General features: G+C 43.7%; 2 protein-coding genes across 6 annotated transcripts; one reads left to right on the top strand and one right to left on the bottom strand.

Moving 5' to 3' along the window:
- Positions 1-656: 656 nt before the first annotated feature.
- ripk3 (receptor-interacting serine-threonine kinase 3) lies at positions 657-10307 on the bottom strand. 2 transcript variants are annotated; one of them, XM_076288693.1, is made up of 13 exons: positions 10009-10307; positions 9654-9820; positions 8974-9304; positions 5955-6103; positions 5367-5416; positions 4846-5001; positions 3608-3690; positions 3220-3298; positions 2893-2930; positions 2576-2621; positions 1948-2075; positions 1722-1770; positions 657-1496 (listed from the first exon to the last, which is right to left on the bottom strand). In XM_076288693.1, the coding sequence occupies exons 2-13, from the start codon at positions 9809-9811 to the stop codon at positions 1300-1302; spliced, it is 1464 nt and encodes a 487-aa protein (XP_076144808.1). In that variant the 5' UTR covers positions 9812-9820; positions 10009-10307; the 3' UTR covers positions 657-1299. The 2 variants fall into 2 exon arrangements, with proteins under 2 accessions (XP_076144808.1, XP_076144807.1); XM_076288692.1 differs by having other exon boundaries at positions 10004-10306.
- Positions 10308-10381: 74 nt separating this feature from the next.
- On the top strand, positions 10382-20315 carry khnyn (KH and NYN domain containing). 4 transcript variants are annotated; one of them, XM_076288690.1, is made up of 9 exons: positions 10382-10767; positions 11526-11796; positions 12209-12343; positions 13104-15124; positions 16750-16880; positions 17241-17337; positions 18310-18417; positions 18609-18710; positions 19021-20315. In XM_076288690.1, exons 2-9 carry the CDS (start codon positions 11554-11556, stop codon positions 19481-19483), a joined length of 3300 nt encoding a protein of 1099 aa, XP_076144805.1. In that variant the 5' UTR covers positions 10382-10767; positions 11526-11553; the 3' UTR covers positions 19484-20315. The 4 variants fall into 4 exon arrangements, with proteins under 4 accessions (XP_076144805.1, XP_076144806.1, XP_076144803.1 ...); XM_076288691.1 differs by lacking the exon at positions 10382-10767 and adding an exon at positions 10804-11130; XM_076288688.1 differs by lacking the exon at positions 10382-10767 and adding an exon at positions 10804-11333.
- Positions 20316-20872: the final 557 nt, after the last annotated feature.

Here is a 20872-nt window from a genome sequence, read left to right as displayed (position 1 = left end):
TGGTGATTATGCCGCACGCGCCGTCACAACCCGTTAGGGTCACTCGCACAACGCACAGATGGACAGGGGGCGGGGCAGCCCGACAACATGTAGGAAGTGCTTTTATTTTTTCATCTGCGTATACTGGCTTCCAGAATTTAAAGTGAAATGAAGACTCTGCTTAGAGAAATGTGGAAAACCGAAAATATCACGTACGAAATATATACCGTAGTATGACTTACCACCAATAACATTTTAAGAGCAAATTTGACATGGCTGTGGCTACTGGATAACTCGTTGGTAAAACTAAGCTGATAAAATTTTGACCCCGAGTTTGGGTCAACAGTCACTCCCACCCCTCCATGCTACTAAATTAAATACTTTAGTCACTGACTGACTGATGCTTTACCAAGTGTTCTTGTTACAGCTTAATTGTCTATTACAGCATATTTGTTTATTTTAAATAATTAATTAATGAATACTATGTGTAATTGAGTATGTTATAAACATATGTTTATATATATAGGCGTAACCTAAACTAACCTAAACCTAATACTAGTCCCAAAGCACACAGCATAATAGTGATGTAGAAGGTAAGTCATTTTTAATGAAGTATTAAATCTACAGCTTAGTCCATGAGGGTTCAAATGGGACCAGTAAAGGCATACTGCACAATATTTCACATTGTTTTAATACCGTTTTTTATTATAAAACACAGCAAAAGTGTGAAAAACAGCATCACAATAACATTCTCCCTCACAATAACATATCCATTCCTCAGATCTCACCATAGACCATGGACTATTGAATCATGGGAAAAGAGGGGGAAAACATGTATACGACAATATCGATGAAAATAAGATAAATAAACTAATAAAAATGATTTGCCATCTTGACAACAAAGCATGTGATGTGTCTTATCTCATTCGGCTTGCAAGCAGATCCCTGACCACCCATTCCATTTATTTTCCACATTAGCATTGTTGATATGTTAGCATTATTTAGTAGAAAGACACAGTGACATTGACGCTGTACATTTCTTTTCCACATCAGTATTGTTGACATTTTAGCATTATTCATTATGAAGACACAGTGACAATGACACTGTACATTTGACCCAAGCGCCTTACAACAGATCCAAGCACCACAATTTCAGACGAATCATTATTGCAAAGTTAAGCTAAACCAGTGGTTGATAATTGTGATGATAATGCTGACGACTGAGAACCTGAGAACATGAGAACAGGTGAGAAACAAAAAAAGAGGCCAGAAACGGTCATTTCCGCCGGTTTTCCATCTGATCATGGTCGGCTCAAGGCCTTACTTGAGATGTGTGTCCCATGGCTGGGATGTGCTGGCACCCTCAGGCTTAAAGGGGTCTGCCTGTGATGCCGGCAGGTTGACTCTAGAGGGGGCTGTTGGATTCCTGTGGCGTTGCTTTTTGGATGTAATGTTGACATGCATACGATTGTTGTCACCGATCTGCACAAACTGGAGGTTTGTCAAATTATGACTGACTAAAAGAGATACATGAAAAGAAAATAAGAGAATTTAAAAGGGGTTTAAGGTTTAGACATTTTGCAAACACTTTTGTCTATTATATAAACTCAAAATATAACTACCACTTAAAAACAATATATAAGATTCTTAAGGTTATCATTATTTTTGGCTGTTTCATGACTGGTTGATACATGTTTAAGTAAAGTTCAAGTGACAAATATATGTATTAGCTTTATACTAACCATATCCTGACTTGGGAACAGGAGAAGAATGCTGGCGCTGAACAGAAGGCTAAATTAGGAAAGCAAAAACAAAAATTACTTTTACCTTTATGGAATTTAGCAATTATCTAAAGCAACTAACATTAGAATAGCAACTGACAACAGTACATTTACAGTAAAAATGAATTATTTAAAAATATTGGAACCCATTGGAAGCTCTCTCATATACAGGGCCCTTCACACTCACTTGATAGTGTGGAAGAAAGGATGAGGGAGTCACGTGTTGTTTGTGATTGGATGAGAATGAGGATGAGGAGGTTTTATGACGCTGAGAAGCTGCTGTGATTGGCTGATGTGAATGCTTCTTGACAGAATCTAGGGATGCAACATGTTACTCGCTAGTAGTCATGTTCATCGACATAAATATTATTTTCATGTTCCAAGAATAAATCCCACCATGCTACAAACACAGTACACACAGACTAACACCACAAACATACAGGATACAGTGGTGTGATTTACTGTGTGAGCCCTAATTTAAATGATGGGCAAAGTCACTCGATGAGCAGTGTTTTGAGAATGAAGTACAGCAATTGCATGGCATGTGGGAACATCAAGCTGAACCACTGATGTGATCTTGCTCATAATATTAAATTAGCAAATAGATTTAGCCTCATTCTCACCTTAACTTTAGTTAGACTTTAGACTTTTAAATCATGCCTATGGCTAATTACATGACAAGTAAATGAGTACAGTAGATTAACGTTTTAGTTTTTATTATCTGATACTTAGTGTCATTTTAATGTCAAATAATAATCAAATATTATATTATTTGTTATTGTGACGTTTTTGCAAGAATGTAACCATTGCTTTACCTTCTGGCTTGTGTTTGAGCTGGGAAGTTTTGCAACTGCCAGTATCCTAAAAAGAACGGAATAAGATGTTTTCTGTTAGTGTTCTGAAGAAAGGCGAAACTCTAAGTGGAAAAACAACCAAAATTATGCAAATATCCAATTAAAGTCCAATTTCCAATCCAATTTCTGTGTACTATCCTGTGTGTTTTATTAGCATTACTCTCAGCTGTGATGTAAACCTTTTAGCACAGACATTATGTATGTATGCAGTATGTATGAATTAATATGTATAATATTACCAAATATAAATACAAATATATAAAATATTGCAAATATACCTTTTGAGGTTCCGCCTCACTGCACACTTGTATACAAGCTATGAGGGGAGCGAAATATAAGCATTAGAATAAAAACACTAACAAGAATTAACATAGGAATATTCAATACGTTCTAAATATCCTCATGTCATTTCTCCACACAAAAAATAACTATTACTAGAGTTTGATCTATTTAGTTAAGGAACTATTGTCATTTTTACAGTTAATAGTAGTAGTAATATTTATTAGTACTAGAGAGTGAAAGTGTGTGTCTCCATGCCATAAGCCTAGATGCAATTAAACATGGGCAAGGGTAGGACAAGGGCTGAATGTGAGGTGGTCCTGTACCATGAACAGGAGTAGGGGGCGGAGGAGCCAGCACTGTCTCACTACGGCAATTTCTCATAGATGCCTCAGAGTCAGAGTCCTATGGAGAGGAACGCTTAAATCATAATATATACTACACTATGGACACATACGAATGACAGACAGAAAATACAGATGGAATGTGTGAGTGTGTGTGTGTGTGTGTGTGTGTGTGACCATCAATTCTATTTTTGCCTCTTATTGTAAAGATAAAGTGGCATAGGAAGTCAACATTTTCAGATGATTTTAAAAACTTGAAGCTAATCATTCATAAAATATGTATTTAATTACAGGTATAAATAGATTGTTAAATGTATCTATAATGTCTTGGGTGACATTTTTTTCTATACCAGGTGGAACAAAGGCATACCAGTTTCGTTTGTACTTTGTACACCGCCTCGTTTATCCCTCGTTTGTGCAGGTCAAGCACATGATTTGTCACAGGGTGGCACTCTGAAGAAGACCAAACCACAGATGATAATGAGTGTCCTTATTACCATGTACTTACAGTTGTCATTACCCACATATCATTACTCACTATCAGTCAAATGTACTACGAAGATTAAAAAGTTTGCATGACAGCCAGCCTGTGCTGAGTACCTCAGAAACTCTATCAAATACATTACAAGTCAATAGAAGAGTGAATGTCATTCTGAAGGTCATGGTGCATTCAAGGTACATTTTTAATCACAACATGTGGTATTATAGCTTATATACATAGCTGTCAAGTTACTGTGTAGCATATATAATGAACAAAACAATGCTGTCAAACACCATCTAGAACAGTGGTTCTTAAACTGGGGTCAAAAATATTGGAGGGGTCGCGAAATGATTTTTAGTCAAAGGCTGCCATTGACATAATGCCTTTGGTGTTGACATAGTCTACCTATGAGAGAAGACATTTTCTGCCACTGCTTCCAATGCCCATCTCACAACATTTCGAAAACAAATTCCGCCGGTTAGAGAGAAGGAGGTCGTGAGACTTGGCCCATGTTTTTTGCGGGGGTCGCCAGAAAAAAAGTTTATCTAGACGACTGTTCTGAAGAACATAGTATGGATTTGGGTAGGAATTACAGTTTGGTCTATAGGAACTGCGGACCATGTACAGCTGTGTGCAGAGGCCAGTCTTTAAAGGAGAATTCCGGCAATTTTTCACACAGACCTCTGTTCCTCGAGGTCACGGAGTACTGTCCGTACAAAATAAAAACGTAAACAATCGGTTCTACCTAGCTTGACTTGCTGCAGCAAACAACTACAGCAGCCAGGCAGCTCCAGTGCTACACTCTGAGGGCATGAACATGGGGGCACATGACATGCCCCCAGACTGCAGATCCTTAAACTCATAAGCGTCAAAGAAGGGATTTTTTTTTTTTTAATCCGAGCAGCATTCTAACCGATTTTTCTTTCAACTGTAGTTATTGATTACCAGTTGTGTTTAAGGAAAAACAAAAACCTCAACAACGCAAGACTTCTTTTGTTCTACTCACCCTCAAAGGTAGATCTCTGAGATGGGTCCAATTTGTATTTCAACTGTAGTTATTGATTACCAGTTGTGTTTAAGGAAAAACAAAAACCTCAACAACGCGAGACTTCTTTTGTTCTACTCACCCTCAAAGGTAGGTCTCTGAGTCGGGTCTTTCTGCCAGCATCTTTTCATCAGCTCAGTGATCTCAGTCAGGCCCTCCACATTGCCCACGTCCAGGGACTCCAAATCGGGACGGTCTCCGAGTGGGATCCGAAACCGCACCAGACTAGAGAGAGCATCTAAAAGGGACAGGGAGACCCAGAGGAATACAGGAGAGAGGGTGGGGATAAGGGGGTGGGGGCAGGGGTTAAAGGTGGAGAAATGGAATGGAACTGGAACTGAATAGAATTAATAGGAACAAAAGGAATGGAACTAAGGTCATGGAACCAAGTTAGGGTGAACGGGATGAAAACCAAAAAAAAGGATAGATCTGTAGAAATGAGAAACAGGGAGGAACAGAGAAAGACAGTCTTATTGGTTATATAGTGATAACAAACTGTCTGTTCTGCATAGCACATCACTAAACTGGTGGCAATGTGGAGAGAAAGAGAGAGAGAGAGAGAGAGAAAGAAACATCTTCGAAGATGACGACAAGGTGACTCACTTGCGTAAGGTTCCTTCCCAGTGAAGATGGACCACAGGAGAACCCCGTAGCTGAAGAGGGGAATTACAGAGCACAGATTAAACTACAGACCTCGGTGAACCGCACTTTATTTGGACATATGATTTACAGGCAGACTGTGGGAAAAGGGCTAATTAGCTAGGCTGATCAAAGCACCAGTTAGTTACTCTATGTGTTTCTGGGTGTGGATTTTCCACATGAGTTCTAACATAAGCGTCACAATTATATTGAGGCAAACTGGAAATGTCTGGATACGCTACTACCCAAATAAACTGTTTATTTCCTCAGCCTCAACACAGTGAAGAGAAATACAGAGGTTAGATCTGCTGCCCAGAGGGGATGCATAGTTGCTGAGGAGCGAATTCTTTTCCTAGCTCCTTCTAGAATTCAATGAACAATCTATAGTTTCAGGGTTCTTTGTACAGTCTATGGGAAAAATCCCTGAGGGTAATTGTCACCTCATAGTACGGAACTCTCGGTTCACAGACATTCTAATCACATATTTGTGACCGTACTCCTCTACAGGTTAAAACAGCAAATAGTTATGGGCGATCACATGGTTTAGCCTACCTGTAGACGTCCGAGGCACTGGTAGGCTTATAGGACAGGCTGAAGGCCTCAGGAGGCATGTAGCTGATTGTCCCTCCCGTCTCATCATCTGCTTCTCTGCTTCTCCTGGACACACTGCGGGCCAGTTTGGCCAAGCCAAAATCGGTGAGCTACAAAAAGAACAGTGGCGTCCAGTTGAGTATTTTAATACACATGTTAGGAAAGGTGGCAGACAAGCAGACACATTTTAGCATGTTGTGTGACAAAGTTCCAAAACATTGATAGATATTTCTGAACGGTGTGTGTGGTCTAAGGATCAATTTTATTGTTACAATGGCAAGGCATCATACTTTAGTGTCACGGCAACAATAAAGTTGATTCTAACAGACAGGCTACACCAGGCAACCAGCAGCCATTTTGACATGAAATAGTAGGGCAAGCACCGGTGTTACTAGATACCTTTAGCTGTATCAGAATAAACACCTTGTTTTTAAACCTTGTTTTAAAAAAAAAAAAAAATAGTAATTAGTAACATCTGGGCCTGCCATATTCACTCCGCGAACAGAGCGCTTCAATTGCGCTCCCGGTGTAGACTCACTGTTAGACCATGGCAACTAAAGTTGATCCTTAGACCAGGCACCTGTCGAGAGTCAGTCCAGGTGTGCAGATCCCTCATAAGATAGACAAAATATTTCCGGAAATGTCAATAATATTACACAATTACACAAGTAGAACAGTTCAGCATCAAAAATGATAAAAAAAAAAGAATATTAATCTTGCCCGCCTTTCCCGTTTTGAGAACAGTACTACATAAACCAATCAAGTCAGTGATTACTCAACATAGAATTGTATATGTGAATATATGTGACAGGCATTCAGCCTAGAGTACAAACAGTGGCATACACATCCAGGGATCAAGAAGCTTCTCTAATTGAAATGTTTTGCAATGCAGTGATCTTTGGAAGTCCAAGCAGTGCAGTACAATAGAAAACCACAAGAATTTCACAATAAAACAATATCCCCTATAGCCTACTCAATATTGTGTCATTCTATTGTGCCAACAACTCACTGTTGTAAGAACTGGCTGCTAAATGGATAAATATCTGCAATAGGGAAGAAGCCATGACAACAGTGACGTTCCTGACATAAAGCTAGTTGATGATTAAACAATAAAATGTAAAGAGGAAATAACCGTCAAGGCTGACACAGAGCCCAGACCCAACCACGAGGACCACATGAGCTATTACATTGTCCACTCTTCCTTTTTCCGGAAACAGGATGTTATGGTCTGCAATTGCAACTCATTGCACTTTCTGATAAATCAATTGCTTAGATAAATAAAGAACCTTGTAGTTCTCTGCATGTCAGTTTCGTTGGTGTGCTCTGCTCAAATAAAACTCCAGCTCCAGACAATGAACCTGTTGCTTCATGTTGGAGAACTCTTTTTGCCAAGATTGTGGGCTCTACCTAAATGAGGGATTCACTCGTGACAGACATAGCACTTTCTTAGATGGAACTTTCCACAGTTTTCGCACAAGAAATTTCCAATCCAGGGTCTGGCTAAACCTACTTAGCCAAAGCAGACAACATGTTTGTAAGCCCTGGGATCGTACACACGATCATTACTGAGGATAGAGCACCAAAACCACATATGTGTATATCCAACCAGCTGATGGCTAGCCCAGTACCCAGACTCCTTTTCATTCTTCATCTGTATGAAGTTCATCCTTACAAGTCTGTATTGGCTGCAATCCTACACATTCTTGCAGTATGCTGGCCACTGCAATGCCAGTCCTTTAAATCTACATCTCAAAGTTAAGTTACATGTAGGGACCACTTCTCATACTGTAGTATTGTAATTTAGGTTATGTGGTTATGTGTCTGTGCAGTCAATAGAGTGGCATTGTTCGACCATCTTGTTTGTAGTATCTGGAAGCCGTTGTGGTTTGGGTATTTAGGGGAAGTGGAACAATATTGCTTAATACACCAAACACAGTTGCGTCTCCGTACAAATCCCAAAAGACCACCAAACAGCACTTCCTTGATTTTAAAATCACTACAGCCTGGATATTTTGGCTCTCTTTAGGTCTTTCAACGGCCAAATTGACTTTACCAAGCCACTAAATCTCAACAATAAAGGCAGTGCACCACACCCCACCACAGTTAAAATGAGCTCAGGCCTATGCTGATTCCATTTCACCCTACAATTCACTCATTTAATAGATATTCACTATTAGTATTACATTGTCCATGTTTAATACTACACAGTTGAAACCACAAATATTTTTTTTCAGGCCCAACTACTGGTCAGATGGCCGATGGAGGGTGATGGTTCTATACCACTCTCATCACAACACATACTCATTTCCCAAAACTACAGTATATCCAGTAAACACGCTATACTGTATCAGGGAAAGCCAACCACAAGACAGACTATCACAATTTATTGTCATTCTACTAGAGCTGTTTAGCAGACATCCCTAACAAATTTGAGATGAGCAGCCAGTGCTAGCTGTTTAAATATTGTGATCGTGGCAATGTGTACAGAACCACAAAACTGCCCCAAAAAAGAAACCACCTGATATGAATGCTGCTACTGAATGTAACTGACAAAGAACTACTCTACAACCCCTACACCTTTCCAACACAATGAATTCTGACATCAGACAAAATTGATAAGGAAATATACACCTAGTGGGAAAAGGCACTTCCCTAAATAGTTTCTGTACCTATGCACAAACCAATTATTAGTATAGTAAATTGCCTTTTTGCTTTGAGCTTGACTGTATAAAAGCATCTTCAAACGTTTTTGTGACCCACAACTGATTGAGCTGGCTGTGAGCAACACGCACACACATGCACACACACACACACACACATGAATGCACACACACACATGCATGCAGACACACAGACACACACACACACAAGTATAGTACTACATAATATATACTACATAATATAATATTACAATACTAGTTTACATATGATACTACACCACTGAATGTGAACAGTGTGCATGTGTGCGTTCATTTCTGACCCTGGCGTTGAGGTAGCTGTCCAGCAGCACGTTGCTGGGCTTCAGGTCCAGGTGCAGCAGCGGCGGACTCATGCAGTGCAGGAAGTTCATGCCCAGGGCCACCTGGTGGGCCAGCCGGAAAGCCAAAGGCCAGGGCGGGGGACTGCCAAGGGCCTCATGAAGTCCGGCCAGGGAGCCCCGCTCCATGAACTCCATGACCAAGCCCAGCTGGGAGGACTGGGAGGGGCCTCCTACAGGGGGGCAGCCCTGGTACACCCCAAGGATCCGCAGCACGAAGGGATTGCTGCCCTGACGCATCATCTCGGCTTCCTTCCGGAGGGCAGCTCCAGACCTGGAGTGGAGCAGGAGGAGGGGGATTGGATTTATCTTTACAGGTGTGTATGAATGGCTATAGGAATGCATCCAAAACAAGTGTGTGCATTGTTCATAGAAGATTAAGTTCTTTCTCTCTCTCTCTCTCTCCCTCCCTCCCGGTGTGTGTTTCAGCATAAAACTAACCAAAACTGGGCCTATATAACATGTAGAAGTTAAAGTGCTAAAGTGAGTTTTCTGTGGTTCAAAGGAACGAAATGATTTGATACAGAACGAAAACTGAGAAAAGATGCAACATGACAGATGTAACATGGTCTTTACTCCGCTGACATGTTCGTGGCACTCCAACACTAACCTACTGTACTTACCCATCACTGTGGTGGAGCACCTTCACGGCCACGTCCATCCCCCAGCGAACATGTTTGGCCCGATGGATCTGTCCAAAGCCTCCGCTGCCAATCACCTCCCACGACACGAGACTATCGTCTCTAATCAGAACAGGCTCTTGGCAAGTCGACAATTCCATTTTGTTTTACTGTTGATAAAAATAAGTTAATATTTTTGGTGTTTTGGTGTAACATTATTAGTTGTGGATCGCAAACGGTGTGCATATCCCACCATTGAAAAGGTGTCAGTGACCCGAAAAGAAGGCTTTGGCAGTATGAAGGCAGATGCCAAAAAAACTGACAAGGACACCAATAGCAATAATTTGACCTACCTTACTTATTTGCATGTTCTGCAGGTAAACGTTGTTCTTTTTTAGCCATCTGTCATGTTTTCATAGGAGAATAAAATGTAGTCGTCTGAAGGGTCATGAGGCTCAACGCTGACTGTATCAGAAAACATCGCTTTCACTTCCGCTTGTTGGCGCCTTGTAGCCCAACGACGCTCTGTCCCGGGGGTGGGGGTAGTTACCTATGAAGAGGAAGTAACCTCTTGAGTTCCAAGTCGACCAGTACTGTTTTTCCTCACCAAATCAACCTCATGTTTGACAAAGTCTAGTTAGTAGTAGTAGCTGGTGTGTGTGTGTGTGTGGGGGGGGGGGGGGGGGTGGAGGGGTTAAAACCAAATGACCTAAACATTGTTGAATGGCCGCTCAACAGGTTTTTCCTACGCAAAACAACACAGGTTATGACACAGTTCGTATGATCTGGAAGCCTATTTTTTGTTTTACTAAACAATCTGTTTTAAAGCGTTTACTTTAATTGTCCATGGAGATGTTGGTGCTTTTTGTGCAATGGAAATGTCATAGTGACGTCATTGGAATTCCCCCCTGTCAAATCGGAAGTTTTCATCCTGTGATGTGCTGAGCCAACGACAGCGAGCAGAAGGAGGGTCAAGATTACCACAAATCTCCGACAACTTCACACTTGGAAAAACAATAACACACTATGTAGGCGAATCTATTATTTCCTGGACATTTAATTTCTGTTCTACTATATCCAGTGTAGGATTCACGTGTTTATCTAATCTGTGATAGAGGTAAGGAGTGTGTTCAGCACTATAAACTATATCGGAACTTCTTGTTATGCTATTCTGATGTAGCCTACTGTGGGTTATTTTCTGTCACTCATGTCACGCAGGCTTTCTTTACAGTGTTCCAATGTGAATGTTACGATAAATCGATTATGGCGTTATAAAAGAGAGATCATGATACATTGTTGCGTCAACGTAACATGTTATACTTCTTGAGTTCGAATGTTCTAATTTGTCTGTGCGTTAATAGTAGAGTCATTACGATCGCAGCAGGGAAAGTTTCAGTTTTATCAACAAATACCCACGTTATAGTATAACAAGGATGACGTCCACAAAATTATAGTGTCCTCTACTAGTTGGTATCTTAAGGTGAGTCGAGTCTTGGCGCACAATTGAAACACTTACAACTACAAGAACAGTGGTGGTGTCGAACTTTATACCGAGTTACTGAATCAGAATCGCGGAAGACCAAGTGACACCGATTTGGAAACGAAACTTAACGCTGAAATCAGCGATCCGAACAGACAGGAGTTATGAAGGCCTAGCTCAGACAGGCCTCACAACAACACGTTGTAAGTAATTAATAACGTGTTAGATACAGAAAAGGCATCGGTAGGCATGTTATGTAGCCACACGTATGTGTTGTTTTCAGCCAGCTGTGTCCATTAATTCAGCATTTCTCGCAGTCACCTTGTGAATTTGAAAATTTATTAAGTCACGCGGGGATAATAAATGCAGGCGGGCGCGTTCTCTCCATTTCTTAGCGGGTCCTCGGCTCGTCGTGTGCCAGCCATGGCTTTCGCCTCTGAAGAGAGTAGCGAAGGCATGCAGTTGAGTGAGAACGAGGCAATGGTGGAGGATGAGTTCACATGTTCCGCGGCGTTGAGGGGGGCCGTACTGGCTCTCCAGCCCACGGCGAAGCGCGTTTTCGGGGTGGAGTTGGACATAGCCCTGGATGAAGAGGCGGAGGTCCATCAGACCGGACTCATGTGGCTGCTGCTGAAGGGGAGGTCTGGAGACGTACTTGCGGCTAAGGTGAGATCTGCTTCTCGCATTGCAGAGTTATAAGCTGAATGCTAGGCTATGTATTGGGACACACATTTAAATTGCTTGGCATGTCAGGACCAGGACCAGGTCTGTTACCAAATTGGTTCGTTTGGGTTCACCTAGGCTTTGTCAGGCCTAGGTAAAATCTGATTGTTCAAAGAAGGGAAAATATTTGGTGAGCATAAAATCTGAAACTAATTTGATACTTAGACTCCTATCTATCAATCTATCTATATATCAATCAATCAATCAGTGTTTGTGCTGAACTCCATGCTACCTGCCTGACTATCTCATCTGTCGGCATGTCCACCATCTCTCTGTGTTGTCCCCTCCCTGTATCCACTGTCTAACGGTCTTGTCCAATTTCCATGTCCACTGTCTCTGTGTCGTGGTCACGCAGCTCTTTGTGAAGGGTGCAGTGAACCAGGAGGAGCAGCAGGAGGTTCCCTACCCAGAGGTCCTGCACTCCGTGTTCTGCGGCGCCCGTGGGCTGTTCATGGACTGCCTGATCAGAAACACCTCAGCCCACATCGTGGTAAGGAGGGGTTGAATGAGCATGGGGGTGGCTGTTGGGCAGAGGCGCTGCTAGATAATTTGGGCCCTGTGACAGACAATAATTCTGGGACCCCCGATAATACTGTATATAGTATTATGGGGGGGGGTTCTTTGGGGGCCCCCTGTCAGTGCTGGGCCCTTAGAATCTTCCTAACTTTCACCCCCCTAGTGGTGCCCCTGTTGCTGGGGCAAGGACCAGAGAGCAATACTATGAAGCAAGGCTACAGAGTTACTCAGGGTACTTCAGGAGTAACCACTGATCTCCAAACAATGTGTAACTTTAAAGACATTAGCTGCTTAGTGCAGTGTTCTTTTGGACACCAGCGGTTTCTCCCAAAGTTACCCGGGTTAGCCAGTCACCTCACTTCGTAATACAGACCCCAGGCTATCAGCTGATAGATGTTGACGTTTACAGACAGGTCTGTTTCACGGCCTGATGCCAGTCACAGAGGGATTGTGGCACTGTAATAGCACAACATAAAAATGTCATCAGGAAAGGTGTGATGGTAGAGCATGAGATAAGCATGATAACAAGTCCAGTTTACTATTCTTTTCTGGCAGAAAATCATCAATCCAGTGTCATATACTGTATAAAAGATGTTTTGTTATTTTCTATGTCAATAGTAGCTATGTAACATAACCAGTTAGCTTAGGCAGTTAGTTACTGTGAATTGAAAGTTTTTACACACTACATGTTTTTCTGTGTTTAATTTCTATTTCTTGTGATCCTCCTGCTTTAGGTGGGCTCCCCAGGGTGCGTCCTCATCTCAGGCCTGGCAGAGCCCGTGGTCCGGGCCTACTCTCTCATCGTGGACCTGGTGGAGAGGTATGAGAGCAGCCAGGGTCGGCGCATGGACGCTGGGGCTCGAGGAGCAGTCGAGTCCCTGGATTCCCGTCGGGCCTTCAAGACGCTGGTGGAGAGGTGGGATGACCGGCACACGCTTGACCTGCTGGTGCTGCCTGTGTCCGTGAAGGAGGTCCTCCTCGAGCTGGTGAGGGACAGCCCTTGGAACACGGCCTCCGCCACTGCCGCCACTCCTGAGACTGCGGTGGCACGGACAGACACGGACGAGCACGAGGCAGGCCGAGGCGCCACAGCCATGGTGGACAGGGCTTCTCACAGCACCCCAGATGAACAGCCGGACTCGAGTCGGCACAGTTCAGGAAGCAGTGTCCTTCCCACCAGGTCAGACTCGACAGGGGATGTTGAAGGGCAGCATTCCTACCAGCGCCAGGGCACGGTTGTGCCATCAGTCACTCCAGGAAGGGAGCTTTCGGATCCCTTCTTCCGGAGTTTTGCAGTCGTGGACGGGGCCCCCCGGGGTCAGGTTGAGGGTGCGGACGAGAGGGGAGGAGGACCTCGGGGGCGGCAGGGGTGGAGAGGGGGTGCTCCACAGGAAGTCGTGGATGAGGCGTTCAGAACGGACATGGAGGCGGTGGCCGTCGGCAGCCAGGACGACCTCGGCCTCCGGCTGAAATTCTTCACCGCCATGGGCTTCAAGGAGGACGTCGTGAAGAGGGTGCTTGCTCGGACTGGACCCGTAGACCCCTGTGACATCCTGGAGCAGGTCCAGCAAGAGCAGGACCGGGACGACGGAGGAGGAGGAGGAGAGGAGGAGGAGAAAGAGAAAGATGGTATCAGCAGAAGGTCCGGCGACGGAGCCGAAGGGGAAGCCGCCTTCAGCAGCAGCAGCAGCAGGAGGACAGTGGAGAGAGGAGCGCCGAATCACAGCAGCCAGGGGAGCTTCGGCGACAGGAGCCTGGGGGAAGGGCTTCGGAGCGGGGGAGGGGGGGAGGAGGAGGAAGAGGAGGATGGCGGTGGCGACGACTTTGTCCTGGGCGTGGTGAAGCGGGCGGCAGCCAGCTGCGGGTACACGGAGGAGCGGGTGCTGGAGGTGTGCAGCAACCTGCCCGAGCTCAGCTTCCACCAGCTGCTCCTGGAGCTGCAGAGGCAGGGCGAGCGGGACGGCAAGCCGGCGAGGACAAACCCCGCGGAAGCCGCCGCTGCCACTCACAGAGCACAGCAACGAGCTAAGGAGTCTCCCGCCGACTTGGCCAGAAAGGAGGTGGGAGAGATGAGGAGGAGGAAGGAGGAGGAGGAGAGGGGTGCTGAGAGAGCGATGAAGAATAAAGCATCGCTTGATAAGAGAGACAAGGAGAAGGGTGGGGACAATCAGGGGGAACCGTTAGGGAGAGAACCTAGCGCCAAAGCCGTAACCACGCTGGGTGAGAACGTTCTGGTGGAGCACAGAGCTATCGAGAGGTTCTTGATTGATCAAGCTTATCAGGACTCGCCCCAGGAGGCCCCTGTGAAAAGAGAGAGCCCTGCTTTGACGGATAGACATGACATTGCACACACAAGGCCTCCCGTGACTGGAGCTGCAAGCAGTAGCACCAGAACAAACAACTGGAACACCTTCAACCCCCAGAACCACCAGAACCATCATCGAGGCCCGGTTCATACGGACTCGATGGGGAGAGGAGGTTCTTCGTCCATCAGAGGACCACCGCGACCCAGCTACCCTCATGACATGCTCGTTGAACCTCAAAAGAACCCACACTTCTCGGCCACCCTACCGGCTCATTTTGGCAGACCACCCCAGAGACAGGGGCTCCCACCCATGGGTGCAAGGGCTGTGGTCACAGGACAGCAGCGCTTCCTGGAGGGCTTGCAGATGCCCTTTGAACTCAAACTGGCTGGTGGAAACGGAGATCCTGGTTTGCGACAAGTGATTATTGATGGGAGCAACGTTGCTATGAGGTAAGCACTAAACATCTGGGCTGTTGTCAGGACTAAATCTCTCTCTCTCTCTCTCTTTCACACACACACAGTAGTAGTGAAGGAAAATTGTTCCATAAATGTCTCAACTTATTCAAAATTTCATAAAGATGTGAAAATGAAATATAGACCAAATATCTGTTTACATAAATTAAAGGTGCTATAAACGATGTAATGTGGTTTCTAAGCTAAAATATTTTTTGTCACATACAGCTAACTTCACCTTACCATCCGCTAGCTGCCTGTGCCCTGAATACACTGTAAAAAAAACACGGTCTCTGTGGACAGCCTGGGTTCCAAAAACGGCCACAAAACAACAAAACAACCACAGAGTTTCAATTGCACGGGAGGGAGGGGGAGGGAGTAACATGCTAGCTCACTGTTTTGTTTGAACGTCAACAGAAGTGATGTTACCCTGCATCTCGTATAGCACTTTTAAACACTGTACACGAAAAATGGCCTGACTCACATCCCATGCAAGAAAGCAGTAGATATACAGTATGTAATAGCCTTCTAATTACATGTGCTTGACTTCAACACAACAACAGAGGAAAAATTATGATGCATCTCATAAATCATGCGCAGAAAAGATGGGTGCGACAAGTTCAATTTTTGCGGTCACACAGTGGCCGTTGCTTAGCCGAAGTGTCAGTCACAACTGCGTTCAACCAATGCACCCCGAATTTCCAGTTTGACAACGTTGTATCATTGCTTAGAAATCTAGACGCACCCTAGCAGCAGCAAATTTAATTTGCTGCCCAGGCTAGTCTAGCAACTCTCCGTTGGCTTGCGAGCTGGAAAAATTAAGCTTCGATAAGGGCAGTCACATCGTATATACTGTAGAGTCGGTAGGCGGGCTTAACATAATCATTGATGGCAGAGTTTCAACGGTTCGGCGTGAATTCCCTGCTACTTGAAAACAAAGGAGATGGATGTTGCTGTTGGCGAACAGCGTAATCACGAGTTTGCAAAAGTTTGAACTAGCCAACTAGCTCTGCTGGTGGGAAAAGGCATGGGAGTTGTAGCGCTATCCTATTGCGTGCAGAGACAACCGATTATCCCACCCCTTGGACTGAGCACTACATGTTGATGTGGGTCTGGCTCGTCAGGCTATTTGTATCACCCAATAACAAGTGTTTTGAGCTGACTGTTGTGTATCCCCAGAGCCATACAGGCTCTGTGTATCCCTTCTGTTACATCACAATAATGGGATCATGTGTGCCCATGGAAATTCACACAGATAAACACTCAGTACAACACAGGGAGTGTAGGCCAGTTGTATCAAACATGTGACTGTAGAATTACATACCACTGTGATGTCTCATGAGGTGTACAGTACCTAGCCCTGGAACACAATGGACGTCTTTCAATTTGAGATAACACTTCCAAACTCATTGTGATGCTACTACACTGACTTGTAATAAAAGAGAATGAAGTCTCTGACATTGCCAATGCATGCCCCCACTTAACATTTGCAACCCATGCCCCATGTAACATTGTTGATTGTGTAGGATAATTTTTTATCTGTTTTTGACTAACTGGGTACCGTGTTAGATGTTTCTATCATGTTTTTTTTTTTAATGTTGCCATGATTGACATGTCCACAGCCATGGACTGGGCCAGTTCTTCTCCTGTCGTGGCATCGCCCTGGCCGTGCAGCACTTTTGGGACAGAGGTCACCGCCAGATCTCAGCACTGGTGCCCCAATGGAGACAGAAGAGAGACCCCAAGGTCAAAGGTATTGCTTCCTGCTGGTGGAATCGTTCTTCATGTCTCTCATGAAGGATCTGTTAAACTATTGTTATTATTTTGTTTCTTTGCTAATACTTTTGCTAACAGGAATTATGTTGTGGTTTGAATGTGAATAGTGTAAAATATGGAAAGAACACAAACTATAACTTTTCAGTAAAATAGCTTTCAGTAACATTTGAATACAAAATATACAGTATTATGAGGATGACAGGGTGCACTTGGCATTATGGAAAGTCAGATCTCATTTTGTCTTTTTTTCTCTCTCTGTTATTTTCAAACACCCCCCCCCCCCCTCCTCCATACACACAAACACACCCCTTCTCTCTCTCTCTCCATCCCTCTCCAGAACAGCACTATCTGACTGAGCTACTGGACCTTGGACTGTTATCGTTCACGCCATCCAGGGAGGTCATGGGGAAAAGAATCAACTCTTATGACGACAGGTGTGTCTCTAAGCAATAATGTTTGGTTTGAAGAACGCGCCTCCTCAATTCTAAACATGGTGCACTTGAGCAGAGTTCATGAGCACAAAGTCGAGCTAGGTAGAAGGTTATGGAAGAACATGCATACATCTGCGTACTGTATTTTTTCTCTTTTCTATTTATGGAACCTCCCATTCCATTCCAACTAAATTAGATTCTAACTGTATATAGTGAATATATGATGTTCGTTCCAGAGTGTATCCTTAAAACAGTCAAAACACTGGTTAGTATTGACTTGATGACATGCAGCAGCTTGCCAGCAAGACGAGCAAAGCAGATGCCCTTGATTTTTACTTCCTTTCCTGGCAGAGATGTGAGGTCTTGCTGACTTGTTTACGCTGGCAGTCTGCAAACATCCGAGTCACTCAGCAGGTGTAGGCTCACAGTTGTTCTCACGTGGCAACAGCCAAGGTCATGGATTATGTGTGATACACACATCAATTCAATTCAATGCAATCGTCTGTATCTGAGCTTGGCTCAGTTTTGCTTAAAATGCACATGCTACCAGATGTGACCGGTAACCTAGGTCATCTAATGGAATGCATTATGACAACAAGCAAAGCTTTGAAAAGGAAATCGTTTCATTTACCCTTTCAACTCAGCATTCAATGATGTGGCAGTTGTGAGTGTTGTACATGTCATTTCCTCACAGTTCATCACCTGCTTTAGTGTTATGTAGGATGGAGGAAAGCTCTCGGTATGAGGTGGCGTGTCTGTGGTATCATGAGTTAAATATACATGCCCATATCTATTGAGAGGACTTATAGCATGATGTGTGAAAGCTATTGGTTGTTACTTTGTGAAGACAAGTTACTGGTACAAGATTCTGTCACTGAAGGAAATGGCACGGCAGGACGAAGACATATCCTCCGCCACTTTTTGCATTTTCTTGAAAATGCACTCTAATTTCTTTTTTTTTCACTTTAATAAAAGGTTCATGCTTCAGCTCGCCCAGAAGACGAATGGAGTGATCGTGACAAACGACAACATGAGAGACCTGTTTGATGAGTCCCATGCCTGGAAGGACATCATCAGAAAGAGGTAGACTATACAACAGTTAGTAGGGCCGCTTGGAAAAGTTATTTCTTCTACCTTTAAATGGATTTAGGCAGTTACATATGGTATGCAGGACAAAATGCTGTCGGCATCAGATAACATGTTATGAACACTTGGTGAATTACAAGTTAAAAGGTTGTTGGTTAGGTTGTTTGTCTGTTTGTCTTGGTATGCAGCCTCCTCCAGTACACGTTTGTTGGGGATCACTTTATGGTTCCAGACGACCCTCTGGGTAGAGACGGGCCTCACCTCAATGATTTCCTCCGCTCACAGCAGAGGTAGTGTACAAATGCACGCACGCACTCCCGTGCACAGACAAACACACGCACCCACACACACGTGCCCACACACGCACACACACACATACACACACACACATAAACACAAAGCATATACACAAACAAATGCACACACACACTCCTGCTGTCCTGTGTGGCCTAACTTTTTAAAGCATTATGTGGTTAAGACTTGAAGGCTTATTTTTTAAATGGTGTTTATTTCTTCTTCTCTCTGCCTTCTTTCAACTATCTCTCTCTCCTTCCTTTCTCTCTCTCTATCTTTCTTTTTATCCTTTCCCCTCATTTTCAGGTCCTCCGTCACCAGCAGTCACACATTCCCAGGCATGGCCTCCTCGGTCCCCAACCCCCTGCTCCAGCAGCAGCAGCGCTCTCAAACCGAGGTGCCGCACTTCCGCGACCGGACACCAGGGGGTGGCAGAGTCGCACCGGAGTTCCAGCCCGACCACCCAGACCTCCAGCCCCAGGGCCCAGCAGCCGGCCAGCCACCCCACGCCTGGGAGCAGGCGCATCGGAGGGGGGGAAGAAGAGGAGGAGGAGGAGGAGGAGGAGGAGGTGAAGGGTTAGGGCGTGCGGGGCCTGAGACCCAGCCGCACAGGAGCGCGGAGGAGACTTCCAGGCTGAGGGAGAGCTTGAGCCAGGTGTTCCCGGGACAGGAGAGCGCGGTGACGCTGGCCCTGCAGAAACACCCGCTACTCACAGACGTCAACCTGCTGTCCCACTACATCCTGGAACACCAGGCAGCAGGGGAGTAGAGGAAAGAGAGAAACATGGAATGTGTGTGTGAGCGAGTGAATGGGAGGGAGATTGTGTGTGTGTGTGTGGAACAATTAATATATTTTAGCAGCCTTAATTTCAAACAGTCTCTACTACATCTGACATATACCAGCATAAGTGAAAGGAGCACTTGCCAATAACCTGTGAGACTTTGCGTGAAGCTTGAACGACTGTAACACCTATTACTAACTAGGGTTACAAACTAGGGTTTAGTGCCATTACTGTGATGCTGCAGGACCAAAGATGCGTAAATGGTGGGCTAGGCCTACTCTTGATATACTTTTTTCTTTTTTTTTTGCCTTACACTTTTTACTAAATCTTAATGCTGAATAAATTTCAGAGTGTAATATTTGTAAATGTCTATTTTTGTGGATAAATTATGCCTATAGTGTATTTTATTACTATTGAAGTACTATTTGTATTATTTGCACATCTTAATGTGTTTTTTTGTAAATAAGTGTTTTTGTATCATCTCCACCTTGCTTTAAGAGCTTGATGTTTAGTTCTAGAGGTTTGTATCTTCAGGGGTAATTTTAAAGTCTGGTGAGCCTCATCAGTTATTATTTTTTTATTTTTCATATTATCAACTATTGTCTTACATGACACAGTTTTAATAGTAATCTGGTTTTAATAGTAATCTGGCATGGGAATATAATCTGTCACACAAACAAAATGTGAATTATTTTTAACCGTATCTGAATTTGGTTGTTCTGACTTAATTTCTAGTATACCATTAATCACTGTTATTTATGGTAAATATCATGTCTTAATGATGTCACCTCATATAATAAAATTGAGTATAGTCATTCATCACTGTTGTCGTTGTGATAAATAATCATGATGTTTTTGACATTAATGTGGTGCTTTTGACATTATTTCAAAACATTTGTCATTTCCCATTCTGTTACAATTTTAGCTCATTTCTGTTTTTTTTATGAACATATCTACATAAATCACCTTGTACTTGAGCCAGACCCCCCTAATTTTGGTCAATCAGTACTATTCAAGGATAAAGTCTTGTGTCTAGTCTAGTGATTTTGACATGGTATACCACCCTAGAAATAGAAAATAGCACTGTATTTGGGGTAGCTCGTTGTTTTTTATCATGCTTACTACCTCTAATTTAATTGTATGCATGATTTACAGGTGAATACTAGGCTTCAAATCATAACTAATAGATATCCCTCCCACAAAACGTCCACGGGTGATTATTTACATGAAGTCAATATTTTGCATACAAGTACACATTTCAATTTGCATACAAGTTGCATTTCAAGTATAGAAAACCTTTTAACCTCAAAATTCTTTGTTTTTCATTTTTAACATGTTAGAGTGAAATGTTTAAGATCGATAATCACCAAAAAAGC

This window comes from Alosa pseudoharengus, unplaced genomic scaffold (assembly GCF_046254945.1).
Source record: "Alosa pseudoharengus isolate Yale_2024_CS ecotype anadromous, Long Island Sound unplaced genomic scaffold, YU_APseudo_1.1 YU_APseudo_1.1_scf_17, whole genome shotgun sequence".
Lineage (NCBI taxonomy): Eukaryota > Metazoa > Chordata > Actinopteri > Clupeiformes > Clupeidae > Alosa > Alosa pseudoharengus.
The sequence above is the reverse complement of the archived record's forward strand: the minus strand, read 5'-3'. Positions and strand labels throughout refer to the sequence as shown.